At 35.5% G+C, this 18,818-nt stretch overlaps 2 protein-coding genes across 2 annotated transcripts; both read right to left on the minus strand.

Annotated features, from left to right (window-relative positions):
- Positions 1-2,698: 2,698 nt before the first annotated feature.
- On the minus strand, positions 2,699-9,008 carry LOC113704932 (T-complex protein 1 subunit beta). Its single transcript, XM_027226802.2, has 12 exons — positions 8,753-9,008; positions 8,013-8,076; positions 7,853-7,909; positions 7,610-7,675; positions 7,409-7,520; positions 7,045-7,173; positions 6,307-6,378; positions 5,929-6,044; positions 5,773-5,849; positions 4,632-5,117; positions 3,413-3,728; positions 2,699-3,229 (listed from the first exon to the last, which is right to left on the minus strand). Exons 2-12 carry the CDS (start codon positions 8,016-8,018, stop codon positions 3,083-3,085), a joined length of 1,584 nt encoding a protein of 527 aa, XP_027082603.1. The 5' UTR covers positions 8,019-8,076; positions 8,753-9,008; the 3' UTR covers positions 2,699-3,082.
- A 1,165-nt stretch (positions 9,009-10,173) lies between these two features.
- LOC113704943 (GTPase LSG1-2) lies at positions 10,174-16,966 on the minus strand. Its single transcript, XM_027226811.2, has 7 exons — positions 16,511-16,966; positions 14,387-14,488; positions 14,229-14,315; positions 13,251-13,344; positions 12,182-12,238; positions 11,747-11,826; positions 10,174-11,655 (listed from the first exon to the last, which is right to left on the minus strand). The coding sequence occupies exons 1-7, from the start codon at positions 16,732-16,734 to the stop codon at positions 10,509-10,511; spliced, it is 1,791 nt and encodes a 596-aa protein (XP_027082612.1). The 5' UTR covers positions 16,735-16,966; the 3' UTR covers positions 10,174-10,508.
- Between the last annotated feature and the right edge of the window lie 1,852 nt (positions 16,967-18,818).

Below are 18,818 nucleotides of genomic sequence, written 5' to 3' on the forward strand. Positions count from 1 at the left end.
TGGAAGCTTCTAATTCTAGGCGCATGTCCTTCAGGAAAAAATTGTAGCCGCACGGTTGGGATGTCACACACCATCAATTATCCACTTTGTGAACATTCTATTCCAAAAAGCTTGTGTGGATTGGATGGTATTCTTTTTTTTTTTTTTTTTTGGAGACCATGAACCTAATCTATCCTACACTAAGGGGAAGGGGGCGAATCTAAGGAGGTCCAGGGATAACTCGGAGAGAACTGAACCACCACCGGATCAGACGGGTGCACAGCACACCCGCCTAGATTTTTTTGGAAACAAGCCACTTAAATGTGGTATTTTGGGTGGGAGGGTGGCCACTGAGCCAAAGGCCCAGTGGTTAGATTGGATGGTATTCGGGTGATAAAATATAAGTGAAAGATGCTGAATTCAAAATCTCCTATTCACATTTTGAAAAAAAAATTGATACTGAATTCAAGACTTCTTATTCACAAAAAAAAAAAAAAATCTGTCTATATCATTGGTATGAATTTGGAGGAATAAAATTGGCCCAATTAGTAGTATTGTACTAAAAAACCTAGGCCCAGCTTGGTTACATTTTTTTTTTTACTCACAATCAAATATCTTCATACTTTGTTCTGCTAATTATACATGTATAGTTTTTGACTAATATCTAGACAGTCTTATTTTGGTCCAATGTTAGGAATTAAACGGTTGATACACAATATTATAAACCTAATATCATGTAGAAGTTATTTCTCTCATCCGAAAACACATCCTATTGATGATATTAGTTGAAAAAAAGGGGAAAAAAAAACAAACGATATTTACGCATCCCTCTTTGATATTCATGCATTCTCACTAACTTAAATTGGCCTTGAATGTAATGAAAATTGAAGTGGTCATAATGTGTGGATGTCAAATAGAAACTTGTGAATATCTTTTTTTTTTTAAATATTAGTTGGTGCGCAGTTTATGTTAGTGAGTCTTTTTTGAGAAATATGAAACACGGGCACTTGATTGCAAATAAAAAATATGGCTATAATTATACCTGGCAATTGGGCGGGTTTGGCGGGTTTTGGACGGGTTGATATTGGGCTTTTATTTAAATGGGTTATACCCAACCCGTCCAACTTTAAATTGGGTTAATTTTGGGTTGGGTCATATTGAGTTATCTCAAACTCATAACCCAAATATGACCCAATAAATTAATTAATAGATTTTGATACATAAATTCTCTCAAATACATTTTTATGTACAAAAAAATTTTTCGCACACATAAACACATTTTCACACACTAAAATAATTTTGGTCCAAGTTGGATATAGCATGAAAAAATGGTATATCAATATACAATTTTCCAAGTCTTGTTACTTGATTTAGCATTTGTCATACCAAACATATTTCTAATATCATAAAAGATCCAATCACACCTTAATTAAACTGAAATTTTGATGAGAGAGATATAATTCTCAACAAATTAGTTCAAATATCACTATCCAATTCATTTGAAAATTTTTGGGAAAATTAACACAACATTAAAACAGGTCCAATGACAACTTAATCATTCACCAGTCACCAATAAAGCACATGCTAATGCCTTTGGTCCTACATTTTTCTCAAAATTTTAAGATAAAAATTTTAAAAAATGATAAAATAAAGGAGAAGATGTCCTACTTTATAATTATAGAGGAAAAGTTAATCTATGATCCACTTTATAACCATTCTCTATTTTTCGAGTACTCAGCTTTGGATTTTAACTTTAGAATTTCGTATTGATATTTCATTCAATATAGCAATATTGATATAGGTACATATTAAATCATAACATATAATGGAATCCGTTGTTCTTTACCAGTATTGTTTTTTCAAAAAAACCAGAGTATTGTTATGTGACAAAGGGATTATTACATCAGGAACTGTTTTTAGTGAATCCATGGTTCTTGATTGATATCGATATGTGATAAGGGGATTATACCAAGAGCTGTTTTGATATTATTTGTTGCCAAACAAGACAAGAAGTTTTGGGCTAGTTGAAGTTGCTGGAAGGAAACGAGAGTTGTATTACTTGAATTTAATTTCTTTTTTTTTTTAAATTTAAGTTGGGTAATGGGTGCCCAACACAAATGTCCAAACCGTCCAAAATATATTTAGATTTTTATTACCCAACCCAAAATTGACCCAACACCCAAATTACCCAACCCAACCTCTCAAATTAGTGGGTGGGTTGTTAGATTTTGGGCATAATTGCCAGCTATAGCTGTAATCTAGAAAATAAAAGTAATACTACTCCGAACATATTTAGAACATCAATCCCTACGTTTTATAACTCTGCTAATTGTTCTTGAGGTCCCTTGGTATCCACCCTAATCATTTCCTACCTCCATTTCGGTTGAATGGAGAATAACTTGGTTCACAATAATATTTCTACATATTTTTATCCATCAAACATCTAAAATGCATTTTCATGATTTTCGTTCCTGCTGCCTCATGCATCTGCTATCATACTCTGAATTTTGCCGACAAGCAAACTTGATCCTACCACTAGTTTATCCTTCACCATCACCCTCACCCTCACCCTTTATGTTTTTTTGGATCGCCTACCTATTTATTTCTGTGAAAACATATTTACTGTGTTTGGTTCTGCTTGTCAACTTCTCATAACTCCTGTAATTTGGTTAAATAGATCTTTAAACTGGGAAGATATGCAGACTGTAACCTAATAATATACCAAAGAAATGCTCTCATAAATCAGAGAAATCAGAAAGATACAGCAATACCTAAAACACTTTTTTCTCTTCCTTTCTTTCTTGGCAAGGAAAAAGGGCAGCTACAAGTACGACCAGAAAAGCCTAAACGCAGAAAATTGTCAACCTTTTCATGTCATGCCAGTAATGCCAATACAACATTTGAAACAAAAATGTCTCCTAAAATAAAGCAAAACATGTTTAGGGCATGGTTTTTAACTTGTAATCAGTGAAACCACTGAAAACCTCAAAAGTTTAGCAACTCAAACAAATGCCATAACAGCAGCGCCATTGACACAAGTACTTCTGTGAGAAAACGTACTAAAGCAGATTCCCTTGATCAGGTCTAGTTAACAGGTTTTTTTTCACATTCTATCTTCCCTCCTGCGTGGGGCACAAGTAATGATTTCATCAACTCTTAAAATCATCTCAGCAGCCTCAGTTGCAGAGAGTAACACAGCTTGCTTAACTTTAAATGCTTCAGAGATTCCAAGCTCTGCCATATCTCCTACCTGTCAAGATCACAAAATACATTTATTTGGCATAAACTGACACTTGAAATTGGTGCGAGTTACATAATTTCAATCTATAGGAATAATTATCGACAAAGCTTTAATTCACATCATCAATGGTTCAAATGGCAATCAGATCTCCAATGAACAAACCATAGCCTAGTTGTCCACTATTTCACTTACAGATCCAGATATGACATCAATCCCTGCAGCGCTTCCTTCCTCGTGATGTTCTGCACGGAGTTGGGAAACCAATTCAGCACTGTCCAGACCTGCATTATCAGCAATAATAGTTGGAATGGCCAATAATGCTCGTGAGAAAGCTTCAATGGCATGAGACTTTTTCCCAGGGGTCTTCCTAGCTAGTTCATCCACTGCTTTTGCCATCACCATCTCTGGCCATCCACCTCCAAACAACACTCTACTGTCGTTTACAGTCTGAGATAAAACACACAAGGCATCGTGTAGGGATCTTTCAGCTTCATCCAGTACATGAGAACTGCCACAAGAATCAGGAAGATATCAACAAAGATAGACAGATGAGTAAAGATTGCTCCAGATCCGCAATAGCTGACAAAATCACTATTATAATAGCAAAGCACCATATCACACCACAGACAAATGCTAAACAATCAAAAGAGGATGCAGGTTTGGTCAACATAAACGTGCTTGTAGTCTATGCAAGCAAATACCAAAGAGGAATCCAAAACACATCCATCATTATTTCCCTAAACTGGTCCCAAGACACTGCCTGCCATATATACTACTGTAAAGATCAATACAGAAAATTCCACTTTGGAAGTTAAACATCTATTGCAGTAAACCTGCATAATTCGCAGTTCTGTGCTGGAATCTGCAGGCTTTTGATTTGAACTAGTAAATACATGCTTAATTCACTTTTTTCAAACAACTTGTCAATGAAGATTAAACAAAAGTGCCAGTTGGACATCAGATGGCACGTTGAATCTGTAAGCTGACTGGCCCAAAGACGGTGCTAATAAACTCAAGTAGATGATGCAAGATACAAGAGAAGACTAGAAAAAAGAGAACATCCACAAGAACTAGAGGGAAAATTATGCACCTGAGACAAAAATTGTAAGAAAGAGATCTTTCAAGAACTGGTAAACTATCTCCATCAATAAAATTGACAACTATGACAAAGCATGCACTAGAAAGATATAGGGCATGGGAATTGACATGGCCTCAACCCTTGAGCTAGTCAATGGTTTTGGAAGTTGGCTAAACCGAACTAGTCCTGGGGCCAGTATTTATATATTTTGTCCAAATATTTTGCGAAAAAAAAGGTCTACTTGCAGACTACGGCAACAAGACAACATCACCTATAGCACAGCATATGATGATAGTTAGCAGGATAACAGCGTAAATTGGTCAAGAAAAGTACCTTGCACCCCTAAGTACAATTGTACAGGCCTGACCCATTTCACAACCAGAAAAGTGGATCAATTTGTCCTCACCAATCATAATTTCCTCAATAAGTTTACACTGTCCAAGCTTAACAGACTCAGGATTGTCAAAGGTTGAAGCAATCTCCCCACCAGTAACGAGTGCAAGTCGCTCAATACCATCAAAATCAGCATGCTCTATTGCAAGTACTCCAGCATCAGCAAACAATTCCTCTGGAAAATTGTAGATCAACTGACGGTTAACAAAACAGTTTATCCCATGAGCAATAATCTTCTGCACCTTCTCTCTCATCTTCTCCTTTTCGGCCCCTTCAATCTCTGCAACTTTAGACATTGAATCAACACGCACACGTGCCCCATAGATTTTCACTTTGTCTGTGTCCATTGCAGTATTAGCCACTAAAATCTTTGCATTCTCAATTCTCTTTGGTTGACCAATACCAATTTTCTTGTCCAAAATAAATCTGCAACACAAGATGCAGTACACAATAAAAAGAGTCCAGAAAGAGGTTTTCAGATCTTCAAAAATTTAGCAGCAAGACAGGCAAAGGTGAATGCAAATCTCTAAATTTAGCATTTGGAAACAAAAAATTGAAAAGCTTGGTGTAGCTTGTGCACAAAAGAACATGAAAACCACTGACAAAGCAAATCAATCTTTTATTCAAAGATATAGGAAATAACCGTATTAGACACCAATAACATACAATAGAATAGACCTCTGCCCCTATACAAAACTACAAATGATGTTTTAAAAGTAGAGTACATGCATAAGGTAGCATTTAAGGAATTTTCTTATAGAAGGTTAAATGCAAATAACAAAATTTCTCTTCCGCAGTCATGCAAACAACAATATTTCTCTTCCATAGTCACCATCTATGTATGCATCTTTTAAGCAGAAAAAATCCAGGATATTAGTCCAAGCAGCAATAAGATCCAAATCTTGGCAGGGTGTCCTCACAGCTCAACAAAAAGTCAAGAACATAACCCCACTCACCACTTTCCCAACCGTCAGGAAAAAGGTAAAGAGGAATAGTAAACAAGCAAGCAAGCAAACAAACAAACAAACAAACAAGAAAAAGGCTTAAAAAGTAGCAAATAGGATAAAATTGAATAGCCTACCCCTCATCTAAAAATGAATCCTTCAGTGAACCTCCAGGTTTTTTTATAATTTGAATAGCCTCCAGATTTGTACTGCCCTGTCATTTAGAATTTGTCAGAAAAAGCATAAAAGAGTGACAAAAAACCAAAACTCCAACCCACCAAAGGTACATTTACCTTTAGCCTCATGACAGCATCAACAGCTAGTTTTGCAAAATGTTCCTTGTCCTGAGACAAAATTTTTGAACTCAAAGTAGTCATTGCAATCTTCATTAAATCTGATTTGAATTTCTCTGCACAGTCCAATGAAAAAAAGAGTTAAAATTGCTAATGCATATTAAGAACAACCAATCAGCAGTAGATGAAGCATCTATGTAAATATGAACCCCTCTCATGCCAGCAAATGCATCAATAAGTAAATGAAGGAGAACCAACTTAAGTTTGAAGTAATAAGGGGAAAATCAAGTAATGGAATAGGTCAAAAGGTTGTATAATCACTCAAATATCATACACAGCAACTATATCCAATTAAATCCCAAGAAGTAACAGTGATACCTGCATCTTGTTTATTGTCAACAACCTTCTCCAACAATGCATTCCGAGCACATTCAGCTGCCACACGATAGCCTATCGAAAGCAGTAAACCAAATTAAGATGAAAACTGAGCATACATAGGTAACTAAATTACCTTAAGTGAGGTGACATAGGTAACATAATGCTGTTAATCCATGGACAAAAACAGAGAACAAAATAGGACATCATAAGCACATGTGCAAAATTCAATTGGACACTTAAACTTTCAGCTATGCTATAAACTAGAAGAACCAATAGACTTGCATGAAATTAAGCCAACAGATGCAACAATAGAAGATCCCAATAAGAATCTAATCATCATTAGAACTGTTATCAGCATAATATAAAGAGCTTTGTCAACATCAGTGTAGGATTGTAGTTCAAATAAGAGACAGGACTGCATGATCAACAGAACAAATGAAGAGTCCACTATTACAATGAGCAACAGTAGCCATTGTCTAGGCCATCATAAAGAAAGTCCAACTTAGACAACATATATCATAGAGTTCTAACCATTGAATGTCTCACAAACAGTGCAAAGAATTGCAAAGGTACCTAAGATCACCTACATAAACTATAAGATGTAAGGAAAGCAACAAAAATAGTGGAATTTCAATCAACATTTTCTGAACTTCTGGTGTGCTAAATGCAGACTTCCAATTGTTTCAAGTAGTGTTAAGATATTAATAAGTATAGGGAAAAAGATAAATTAAAACCGACCTGAGATGATTGTCATTGGATGAATTTTAGCATTCACCAGCTTTTCTGCCTCCCGTAGAAGCTCCCCAGCCAAAACAACAACTGAAGTTGTCCCATCACCTACTTCATCATCCTGAACTTTTGAGATGTCTATATGATGGAATTAAAGGAACAACACCACATGCCATTGTTTAATCAATTCTTCGGCATAACTATTTAATAATATTGTTAACAATTAATACTCCAAAAAGATCACACGTCCTCAAGAGCATATTCATCAATGCATATAAAACTCCACACTAAACAGCAGTAGAAGGGAAGAACCTCGTGGAACTAGGAACATGGTAAGACTGAGAAGAGTCTAAGAAACAAACAAAAAGGATACCAACAAGGACTTTTGCAGCTGGGTTGTCAATATGGAGGGACTTCAAGATGGTGGCACCATCATTTGTAACTGTTACACTTCTTCCTCTGCCTGTTGATTGTAAAATCTTATCCTGCAAAGCAGAAATATAAATTAACTAAGGAAATGCAAACATTGCATGTACTCAAACTGTCCACTATACGAAGATGAGTTGCACTGTACCATTCCTTTAGGTCCCAAGGTTGTCTTCACCAAGTCAGCTATTGCCATAGCTCCAACAAAAGAAGCCTGGTACATACCAAATGCTAATCCTTGTTAGGAGGGAAAAAAGCTGCATTTAAACAATTGCATAACTCATAGTTTCGGTAGATCCAGATCCACACTAGTCTCTAATACTCTTCAGCAGTGTACAAATTACATGTTACTAAATGGAACTATCATTAACTTGTAGTAATACTAACTTACCATTCTAGCCCTTTCTCCCTTTTCTTCGGTGGCTTCATCTTTAAAAAGTCTCTCAACCTACAATACTCAAAGGAAAAAAGAATAAATGTATGCAAAATTTGTACAACATATTATTGTGATAAAGAAAAAGCAATTGAAGGCCACAAAATTATTAACATACCGCCATTGTGAAGGAACTTGGCAGAGAAAAAACTGAACCACAAGTGCTCAAAGATAATAATGATCTGAAACAAGAAAAAACCATGCTTTCTTCAATGTAAGCCAAAGGAAACCATAATTAACTGCTTGATATTTTATCCAAGTAATTCCTTCAAAATACAAGAATCTAACTTCCTCATCTTCATTATTTTTTTCATGAACAACGTGCCCTCAGCCCATGACCTTTTAAAGCGACTCAAAATGAATAAAAAATTATTCAAAACAGCAGAAAAACAAGCATTACTTTTGAAACCAACGGAGCAAAAAGAATCAAAGTGGCCACATACACCACACTAACTTAATTAAGCGAAAAAAATGTGTTTATTAGTCATTCATTTTATACCCTTTCTTAGTTGGCAAACAGTGCAATGCCTCTACTCACCGAACTGTTCAATGCTCATCTCATCATTAAATCTAAATGTAGAAATCAGGTTAAAAAAAACTAATATTTAATCAATGACTCCATTTTTCTACCTCCTAAACAAACCCAAATTGCACAGCCCTACCTTATACCATCGCTATACCACTCCCCATTACCAAAAAAATTACCAATCTGGAAACTATTAGGTCTAAAAGCAGTCTAATTCCACCACAAAGCGCGAGTACTTAATGGAAGAAAATTGAAAATTTTTACACAAAAATACGAGCTCAAATTAAAAACGTAATACTTTCAACATATTAGTGAGGGATGTAAGAATTTACCCTAGATTTCGAAATGGATCGTTGTTGATTGGTGGAAAAGAGCTCAACCTGCTTCCTTTTTCTTGAACGACGGTTAAAGACGGTGGAGATGGCTGAAGTGGTGGTTTGCGGCCGCTGCAGCAGAGGAGAGAGGGAAAGAGGGCACGGGGGTTTTGAGTAATGGCGCTGTATGAAGGTTTTGAGTGTGTACTTTGTAGTGCTTCGACTTTAGGCTGTGTTTGGAAGTGCTAGAACATTGTAGAGACAAAATAAAAAACTACAAACAATAAAAAGTGTGTTTTGATGTGGATTATTTGGGATAATTTTTTCAAAAAAAAACAACTATAACTCTTTTTCATGTGATGTATGTCAAATAAAAAGATGGTTAAAAAATTTGTTGATAATGCAAGCAAATAAATTTTGACAAAAATAATATACTATCCTAACAATTTATTAACTAGTATTTTGACCCGCGCATTAGCCTGGTTCTTTTATTAGTATTAGTTGTGAATTTATACAAGCATGAATAATTCAAAAAAAGATAAAACAATATTCTTATGTATTCATGAATATTTATGTTGGAAAATTAATCATTTGTTTGGGTACAAATTTTTTTCTCAAATAATATTTTATTTGAATCATAAACACATTTTCAACCATGTTTTCATCACATATATATCACATCACAAAAAATATTAGAATATTTTCAAATAATCTCCTATCTAAACCCACCCAATGTTTCAAGTGTTCAAGTACCATATTACTTTTTGAAAACTTCTATACATACATTTATTTTAACATAATACTACTATTTATTAAATACGCAAGGTATATGAAAAAGATTGATAAATATTCTTTTCATTAATCATTGGATTTTTATATGATTAGAAACCTTAAACTATTATATCTTTGTACTCAACTAATTACCAAATATGCAAAAATATATTTTCTTTATTATGAATATTAATTTTCTAGCAATGTGAATGTAGTAGAAATTAAAATAAAACTTTTTAATATGCAAAAAAGTTGCGCGTCCAACAGGGGAGAGAAAGGGGGAGGGTTCCGAGAGGGGGAAAAGGCAGAGGGAGGGAGGGAGGGATGGAGGAGGAGAGAGAGAGGACAGGAAAAAAAGGAAACTGCTGCTTGTAGGGAGAGTTGGGTGGTGCCAATGGGGAGGGAGGAAGGAGGGGAGAGGGAGGGAGGGAGGAAAAAGGAAGGAAAAGAAAAAAGAAAAGGAAAAGGAAAAGAAAAAAGAAAAAATATTTTCCCAACTCTCAAATATACCAAAATTTTTCTACTAATTTTATATTAAAATTATAGTAAAATTTTATACACACACTCAAAAAGCACACCTTCCCAGCAGAATATCCATTTACATTATGCTGGAGAGTTAATTGTTTCTTCAATTTTACAAGTGTTTGTTTAGTTTCAAAAGGAAGATATACCAAAATTTCATTTTCTTGGAACTGAAAGATAAAATTTATGACTTTTACAACTCTATAGTCAATTCGTCATATCAAATACTACCTATTAAGTTACACACAACCTAGACATTCTTTACCCAGTTTGACAAATGTCATGGCCATTTAGTCCAAAATATATCCCCGAATCAGCTGGCTAGTTTCTCATTAAGACATTCTCTAAGCCCGCAGTCCACTCCATATGTATCTCACATGAGCTACGGCCAGCTGCTGGAGGACTGGAACCAACGGCCAGCACCTGGCACTACCAATCAGGATGAAAACTTTTGCCAATATCAACTCTCAAGATGAGCCAATTAAGGCATTAGAGGGCCTGTATTCACAGGCTTCTGGAAAACCCTGGCCACCGGCATTCCATCTCCTTCATCATCTTTGACCCTCCATGTGCGATCTTTCTTTCTTTGAGGTTTCTTGTGTTGCTTATGGGGTGCAGTTGAGGGTTTCTTCTTCCTAACCTGTCCCTCAACTGAAGAAAGTCCGTTTGCTATGTCAAATGAATTCAGATCATTCAGCACATGCTCTAAACTGGGGCCACCTTCATGTTCACTAACTGAAGGATTTTCAGCATCAGAAGAATCTGATTCATATGTGTCGGATAGGCAGATTCCGACTGTATCTTTCATGGCAGTTTCCTCATTGGCCATTCCTGGGGGCAGCTCATAATGAGGCAGCTTGCCATCAATGTAATCCTTCAAAATTTGGCGAGCAGCTCTTGTTTCATCTGGCAGCCCACTTGCAGCAACATACCCCCGAGATGCGCAATATGCTCTTAAAAGCTCAGAGGCCAGGGGGGGTCGAGTTTGTAGTTCATAAGACTTGGGTTTGGGCAAGCAGATATTGTAGACATCCTCAATCATTTGTCTAGGTACTCGATTTGCCACAACCTGTACAGCTTCCCTATGCTCAGTCATCCGATCAATAGGCAAAACACCTGAAGCAATCATCTCGTATCTTGAGCTTGTAAAGGATGGGAAGACTAAACCAGGGCAATCACATAGTGTAAGCTTCTCAGATATGATCAATGTTTGGAAATGCTTTGTCTTCCCAGGAGTTGAGGTTACACCTGTCCGCTTCTCCCCTACCAAAGCATTTATTGTTGAACTCTTTCCCACATTTGGATAACCCACAAATCCCACAATTACACTCTTAGATACAGTATTTTCAAATAAATTCTCTTCAGAAGAATAATCATAAGATGGGCTACTGTTATTTGGTGCCGATCCATTTCTCATGGAAACAATTTCTTCAGCTTCAGACTGTAAACGGGCCAGTAGTTCCTCCCTACCATATATCTTTGTCTCAGAATCAACGGATTCTAGCTGCTCATTTTGCATTCTAGAGGAGCTACTGATCTTCTTCCCCTCCAAAGCTGCATAAGCAGCCTTAGCTGACCAGAATATAAAGAGAATCCCATGAAGGCGGAAGTATGTTGCCCACATCTCTCTGTCAATAATGCGAACTTAGAAGTTAATATATTATACAAGAAAAGGTGAAACTCAAACGGGTGACTGCAGAAAGTCGATTCGTTGCTTACCTGACAGAAAGAGGTAAAAGATCTGCCTTGTTGACAAGAAGCAATGTCCTTTTGTGCTGATCAACTTCTTGTGCATATGCCTGTATTTGACAAAGTGTTTGAAGTCTAGCCAGTAAGATTGAATACAGATACGCGGAATCATGATTAATTCAGGACAGCACAAATCTTTTATTGTTTTCTGAAGTTTTTTTCCACAAGCATTCATGGCACAAAATTCAAATAATGCAGTTAGCAAAGAGGTGGGGGAAGATGAATCCAGTTATCCAAAAATGGCCAAAATGAGTTTAAAATTTGCACGCAATCAGAGGCAGAAATGAAGTCTTTGATGTACTGTATTTCCTAAATCCTAAATAAAAAGGACACTGGAACATGGTGCAATATTGCATTGTACTCAGTCATCCCAACAAGAAAGATTTGAAATCCATAGATATTTACCTCCAAATCAGGGCACCGATAGAAGAGTGGGTCTCGTGCATCAACTACCATAACAAGCTGAGGAAGAAAGAGAAGCAGAAAGAGAGTGACATATGAAGCTCAGATTATCCAACACCCGGCTTAAAATTTAAAACATATCCATTCACAGAAAATGAAAACAATGAGAGTTATGTTCTCTCAGAGGGTTAAGAACATTTTTCCGCTATGGTAGCCACATATTCATGTCAGCAAAACATTGATGCAGCAACGACTATGAAGAACCCACCCTGCCGAAATACCTCTAGGAAAGTTGCAGGAAAAAAGAAAGTACAGACACATTCACATGCAAGACATACAACACAGAGACACATATATAACTGGACGATGTCTGTTTTGCCATTCAGATATCATTGAAAGGGAAGAAGATGTGGGAAAGAATCCTTCATATAACCATCAACAAAAAATGATCTAAAATTTGGCCTCCAGTGTATCACTGATACTGAAGAAGCTACAACCCATGCTGCCACCAATGTGGCATCCATCAATAACTTTACGCGAAAAGAACTACCCCACTAGGAAATTGGATATTCTATTGCCTGAAAAGCATCAGTTTCTTGCTTAATCAGTTGTAGCAGCGCAATTAGCAGAAACTTTTTCTGACATGAACCACATAATTTTACCATCATTATCACATAAAAGAGAATGAAAGCACTGATTGCCTATCGTTTAATTTTCTGACGATAACAGACATGCTAAGTTTTATGAGATCTTAGAAAAAGCTCACAAGGCATTTTGAACCCTAAGGTTTGGCATTTTATTGCTTACTTGCTCCTTCAACTAATGGACATGCACCAAAATTCATGATGATCATCAAAAGACATGAGTTATCAGCAAATATCATATATACAACCTTAATTTATTTTCCAACAGTCAATCACACATGATTTTACTCAGAGGAGTATTGCCTAATAAAATAATTATTATCTAAATCTGTGACATAAAATAATGGTTCCCGAAGTTGGTCTAATTATCAGATAATTTTCACCAGCAGGTAGTCAATAGACATGAGACATCATAAATGTGAACCCACCAGGTCACTCCGTTCAACCACCCTCCAAAGCTGTCTCCATATATCTAGGTTTTTCTCAAATGGAGTCAGAACAAGCTTCTCATTCTCCTCAAGCCTGCACAAACCAAACATACACACATACATGAAAGTAGCAACTCAATATGACTCCAACTTATCCAAACAGAGTCATATTAAAACCACTAAACAGTCGAAATCTGAACCATGATGCTTATCAAACCATCAGCTGGCAATTCCAAATAAATAGGTTATTTGCAAATAAATGTAGACGGTTACTTAAGCTTACACTTGACTGCACACAAATAATATAATCAACTCTACAGAGTTTTCAAAGATGCTACAAACATTACCTATATTTCACTAACTTATCGACATCCATTAACTCAATGTCTATTAGCATAACATCTTAAGTTTCAAATGAAGAAGAACAACCCACCTGTGAGATTATCAACTAATTGGAAATTAATAATAAAACTGCCAAGCATCTATATCATTACAAACATGAAAGGGTAACTTGCTTAATTATAGCTTGGTAGAAAAAATTTCTGAAAAGCATACACTAAGGAAAGGCAAAGGCTTATTATACTTCAAGGAAGTTATTGCTATACCAATTTCTATTTGTACATGTAATCCATTGTCCACTATATCTGCCATGGACCAGCCTAACCAATCGGTTACGATATCCATTCATCTACCCTATTCTGAGAAAGACTCAGTCCAACAATATCTCACAATCTTCTCTGGCCACTAGATAGGTAAAATTGTTCAGTATAATATGGTCTGACAACTATACTCACAAGCCAAAAAGCACTAACAGAATTGGGAAGTACTCTATGTAATGGATGCATAAACTAAACTCCCTCTATTAATTTGCATCATATTAATCAAGTCATTACATGAGACATTCTTGGAAGTATATGTCAATCTAGTTAATATGTTATCTATCCTAGCAATTATCAATTATGTTTGATAAAACCTTACCTGGCAAGGCTGCGGCGCCAAGCCAAAAATGCTTGTCGTTCATTAGCATCAAGCTCTTCCACTGACATTTTGGAATTCCATGGTGGCCTAACGAAGATCAACATATTCATGTCAATAAGCCATGTACAGTCAGTTCAAGGGAAAGAAAAAGTACATGCCTGCGTGGAACCCGAAGACTGCTGGCATGCAAAGCCTCCTCTTTCTTCTGTTGCTCCCGTCTTTCTTCAGGTGTCATCTCACTGGTGCTGGAACTAGAGTCTCTGTCGCAACACATTCATTGAACAGCCAATAAATCAAGTAGATAATAGTGATATAGAGTAAAATTATGCATATCATGAGCAAATGCAACTCAATCACATCTTATCAAGCAAAGATAAAGGTCATGCATAAGTCACATACCATGTTTAGACAACTTGTTCACAAGCCTCAACAAGTATAACTAATGGATCACTTCAAAAATATATTAAATGACAAAAATTTGATGGAAATTTCCCTGACACATGCTAAAGACTAAAAATCATTGCAGCAACAACTCCAAGATCAAAGGTCCGTCAAAAGCTAGCAGCTTGCATACGTGAAAGACATGTTAAGGCACTCATTTTAAAGAGGGGGGGGGGGGAGATCTTAAACTTAAAAGAAATATTAAGCATGAATATCTCGGATGGTGAATATGCGGATGCTTGATAAAGCAAGCACATCACAGAAGACTATCCATGTATGAAAATTGGCTTTCTTGTCATTTTCAAAGTAGCTCAACCCCTATAAATACCCTCATTTTCTCCAGGTAAAGTAATCCTAATTTTTATCAGGATTAATTTTTTAATTTTTGATTTTGGATTAGCAATTCTGATGCTAAACTACTACAGCTCATGCCTTTACTAACTTAAGCATCTGAGCTATCCTACTGGCGACACTGCATGAACATCTAATCAACTTATTTCTAGGTCCAGAACTGCTCAGAAGCACAAAAGTGTCATCTCAGTGTTCTTTTGCTTGACGGGTTGATCTTTCACCTCTTAACAGATATTTTCATCTGAGCAAAGAGTACTTTATAGCTAACAAAATTGAAATGAAATGCCATATAAATTGAGAACGTCCAAGGACTGGTCAACTGACAACAAGAAGATATTCACAAGGTGTTCTCCTGGCAAAATACCTTGATGTTTAAGTTAGTAAGTGCTTCATGCAGCATGATTAGTAAGTGCCTCTATAGAGGTTCAGATTTCTTGCCAAGCTTTAATGAGGGTTAGCAATAGGACTTTATCAGCAGCTAAAAGACAACAAGGCCTTTAATCAAACTTATCCATCCTCTGCCAAATTCCATCGTTATTGGTGACACTATAGACACAGTGATTAACAGATTATCTACCCATGTTCCTAGCAATCCAGAATAGTAGATAAGCAATATTCAACAAAAAAACAAAAGTTAGTCCCTTCTCCCTATAATGCATTCGATGTCTATCTCTCTTGATCAGGCAGTCTCACTTGATATTTACCTAAAGGGAAAATCTTCCCCAATCACTAGTAAAAGTAAATTCTTGATGCCTCATCTTCTCCACTAAGCTACATTTATATGTTAAAAAAAATTCAATGATAACTTTACAGTAATATTATTTTCCACTCTATCGGACAAGTTTCATTATCCTATCATGCATTTTGGAAATCTCAAAATCAGATTATTGAATTCAGAAAAGGATTCTAAATTTGTAGTGAACGAATTATGATTTCGGGTGTGCCACGTTTGCACTAAAGATAAGCTCCCGAAAATAACATTCTGCACGGATCTTGTGCTAAAACCATGCCAGAGCTTAATTATCAAATTTTGATCATAAATTGATTGAAAGTGCCGTGCTTTCCTCTTACATTTGAAAGAATCAGTAACCCACCACTAGCTTGTACAATTCATGCAATACATTTTGCACAAAACCTGTCAGCATGTCTAACAGTCTTGCAAGCTGCAATCCTTCCGTATTCAGATTTATCCTATCTAGATTTGGCCACCACTTTAAGCACTAATTCATAGGTACACAGCTTCACATTTTCAATCAACTTTACAGCTTAAAATTTAACTATGCCATTATTTAACTCCAGCCAGCTCTAAGAAAGTAATAAAGACAAAAGCACCATTCTTTGATAAGACTACACAATACCCAACAGAATAACTCAGTAAAAACACAATTAAATTTTAAAAAACCTCAAAATGCTAAAATTACTGCAAAAAATACAAACCCAAATTTAAAGAAATTAAAAAAGACGATATAAGGAAATTAAAGTGGGCTTACAAATTGATGAGCACGTTGACAGGTGGATTGTTATCGGAGAAGAACCGGTGAGCCTCGTCAGCCTGCTCGATTACGGCGTCGATATCGCTAACGTCGGTAACGGATTCCAGAACTTTCTTGTTTTGGCCCCTGTAAAACCTCCCTTTCTCTTTACTATCTTGGATCATCTGATTATGCTGTTTCACCAGAGCTCTCCCTAAACCCATTTTCTCCCCCTTCCCCATTTCTTGCTTTCAATTATCCCCTTATTAATTTTTTTTTTTAACTTTTGGGTCCAAAATATTTCGATTTTAGGAGCCAAAACCACAAACTCGTTTTATATAGGTATTGTATGGGTGGTAGAGGTTAGTAGAGTAAATGAGGCAATGGACGGCGGCGGCGGTGGGCGGAATGCGATTAGTGGAGGTGGGGGACGAGTAGGAGCTGCTTAAGCTGCTTGGGCTTTACCGCCTCAGTGGGAAGAGAATTAGAAAGAGGGAGAATATATTAGAAAGGGAAAACAAAGTCGGATACTGAAGTTGACCCGGAATCCTGGCTTTTTTTTTATTATTAATATTTTGAGAATATTAATCAAAAGTTTAACCCCAAAAAAAAAATTAATTAAAAGGATACATATTTGATATTACAGCCTAATTCATAAAGATGGAACAATTTTGAATTAACATTATGCGTGTAATTAAAGTTTACATCCTAACATTTATTTTTTCTCACTTTACCTCCTATTTCAATCCAACTCATCAAGTTGACAATTTAAACATTTGAATCGATAAAAAAAAGCCCTTTTCATAATTTATAAGGAAAAATCCCTACAAGATTCTTTGAATGCTCAAATTAAAATATTTGAATTTTTTGGATAAAAAATAATTGAAATATTAATATTCAATTTTTTTTTGCCTAGAATCATCATGTGTGTAATTATTTTAAGTGGATAGATCCTAAAATTTGCGAAAAAAGAAAGGAAATATCTTCTATATTATAAATAAGAATTGTGGATAAAAGGTAAATTTAATAGCAAATCACATATTTTCTCTTCCTTGATTGCCATTCAATACATATTTCTCTTCTTCTTTATTTTTTTTTTCAAAATTTAGGGCCTACTCACTTAAAGTAATTAAATGGATGATGATTCTAGGTAGAAAAACTATTATTGTTTTGATTTATTTTATCTAACAATTAAAAAAATTAGTCTATAGTAAAAATCAAACCTTATAATTTGAACATCGAAAGAATCTCGTGGAAGTCTTTTCTTATAAACCGTATAAAAGAGCATTTATGTCAACTCGAATGCTTTAATAGTCAACAAGTCTTGACGAGTTTGATTGAAATAGGGAGTAAACTGAGAAGAAATAAATGTTAATGAGTAAATTGCAATTTTAACCAAAACTTAAGGGGAGTTTTTTGTCATTAACCCTTAATATTATGCAAAACCAACATTTTTAATGAAATTATTTCGATCTCTCAACTATTTATGTGGTCGGAATTGTTATCGAATCTTATAAGATGTCGAATGTTAAATTGTTGAGTTTCATAGGATGTTGAGTGTGTTAAATTATTCCTTAAAATCACACAAGAAGTTAGATCCATTGGGGTAGATATTTTCCAACGGGTCTTACTTCTTAGTAATGTTTAATGGAACAACTTGAAGATAAAAAAAATTTGAAACTTATTTTTTTCGTATCTTTTAATCCATGAAGACATATTTTCTTGATGTTTGTTTTTCATTTTTTTGGTAATTTTTCCAACCAAATGATATAATAAAGTTTAACACAAATTTTTCAACTTTGAATTCTCACATGTATATAGATCAAAGGACTTCTTGAAAGACACTTGCAATAAGGAGCCAAACCATCTCTACGGGATTTTGTCTAGTCTTCTAAACTGAAACATTTCCCAACGCTGAACTTCCTCATCATACCCAAGCAAGAAGTTGTTGCCAAGTATCATCCAATCGCAATATAACTGACGTCTATAAGGGTAAAAAATCTGGGAAACCCTAAAATTACTGAAGCATATTTGGCCTGATTTAAAGGGTATTTTGTTCATTCACAACTGAAGCATCGAGACCAGCATCAAAAACCCTAAAAAAAATGTAACCTTTCAATTTCTTAAGCACGTCACTAGATTTTTCTTCACAAATCCTCTGAAAATCAAGTTTTACCCATAAGAAAAAAGCTTTGCACTATGCCTCGCATGTGGTATTTTTTCCAATAATTTAAAAGCTTCACTATCAAAATCTTTTGGGTAAAACTCGATTTTCAGAGGATTTGTAAAGAAATATCTAATGGTGTGTTTAAGAAATTGAAGGGTT

The sequence above is a fragment of the Coffea arabica genome, chromosome 1e (assembly GCF_036785885.1).
Source record: "Coffea arabica cultivar ET-39 chromosome 1e, Coffea Arabica ET-39 HiFi, whole genome shotgun sequence".
Taxonomy (NCBI): Eukaryota; Viridiplantae; Streptophyta; class Magnoliopsida; order Gentianales; family Rubiaceae; genus Coffea; species Coffea arabica.

Coding starts and splice junctions, on each gene's coding strand:
- LOC113704943 (XM_027226811.2), bottom strand. CDS start 16,734: ATGGGGAAGGGGGAGAAAATGGGTTTAGGGAGAGCTCTGGTGAAACAG. Junction 14,489..16,510: donor GTCAACGTGCTCATCAATTT/GTAAGCCCACTT, acceptor GTGTTGCGACAG/AGACTCTAGTTCCAGCACCA. Junction 11,656..11,746: donor CTTTTACCTCTTTCTGTCAG/GTAAGCAACGAA, acceptor CATTATTGACAG/AGAGATGTGGGCAACATACT.
- LOC113704932 (XM_027226802.2), bottom strand. Junction 5,850..5,928: donor ATGCTGTCATGAGGCTAAAG/GTAAATGTACCT, acceptor TCTAAATGACAG/GGCAGTACAAATCTGGAGGC. Junction 3,230..3,412: donor TTGATGTCATATCTGGATCT/GTAAGTGAAATA, acceptor TGATCTTGACAG/GTAGGAGATATGGCAGAGCT.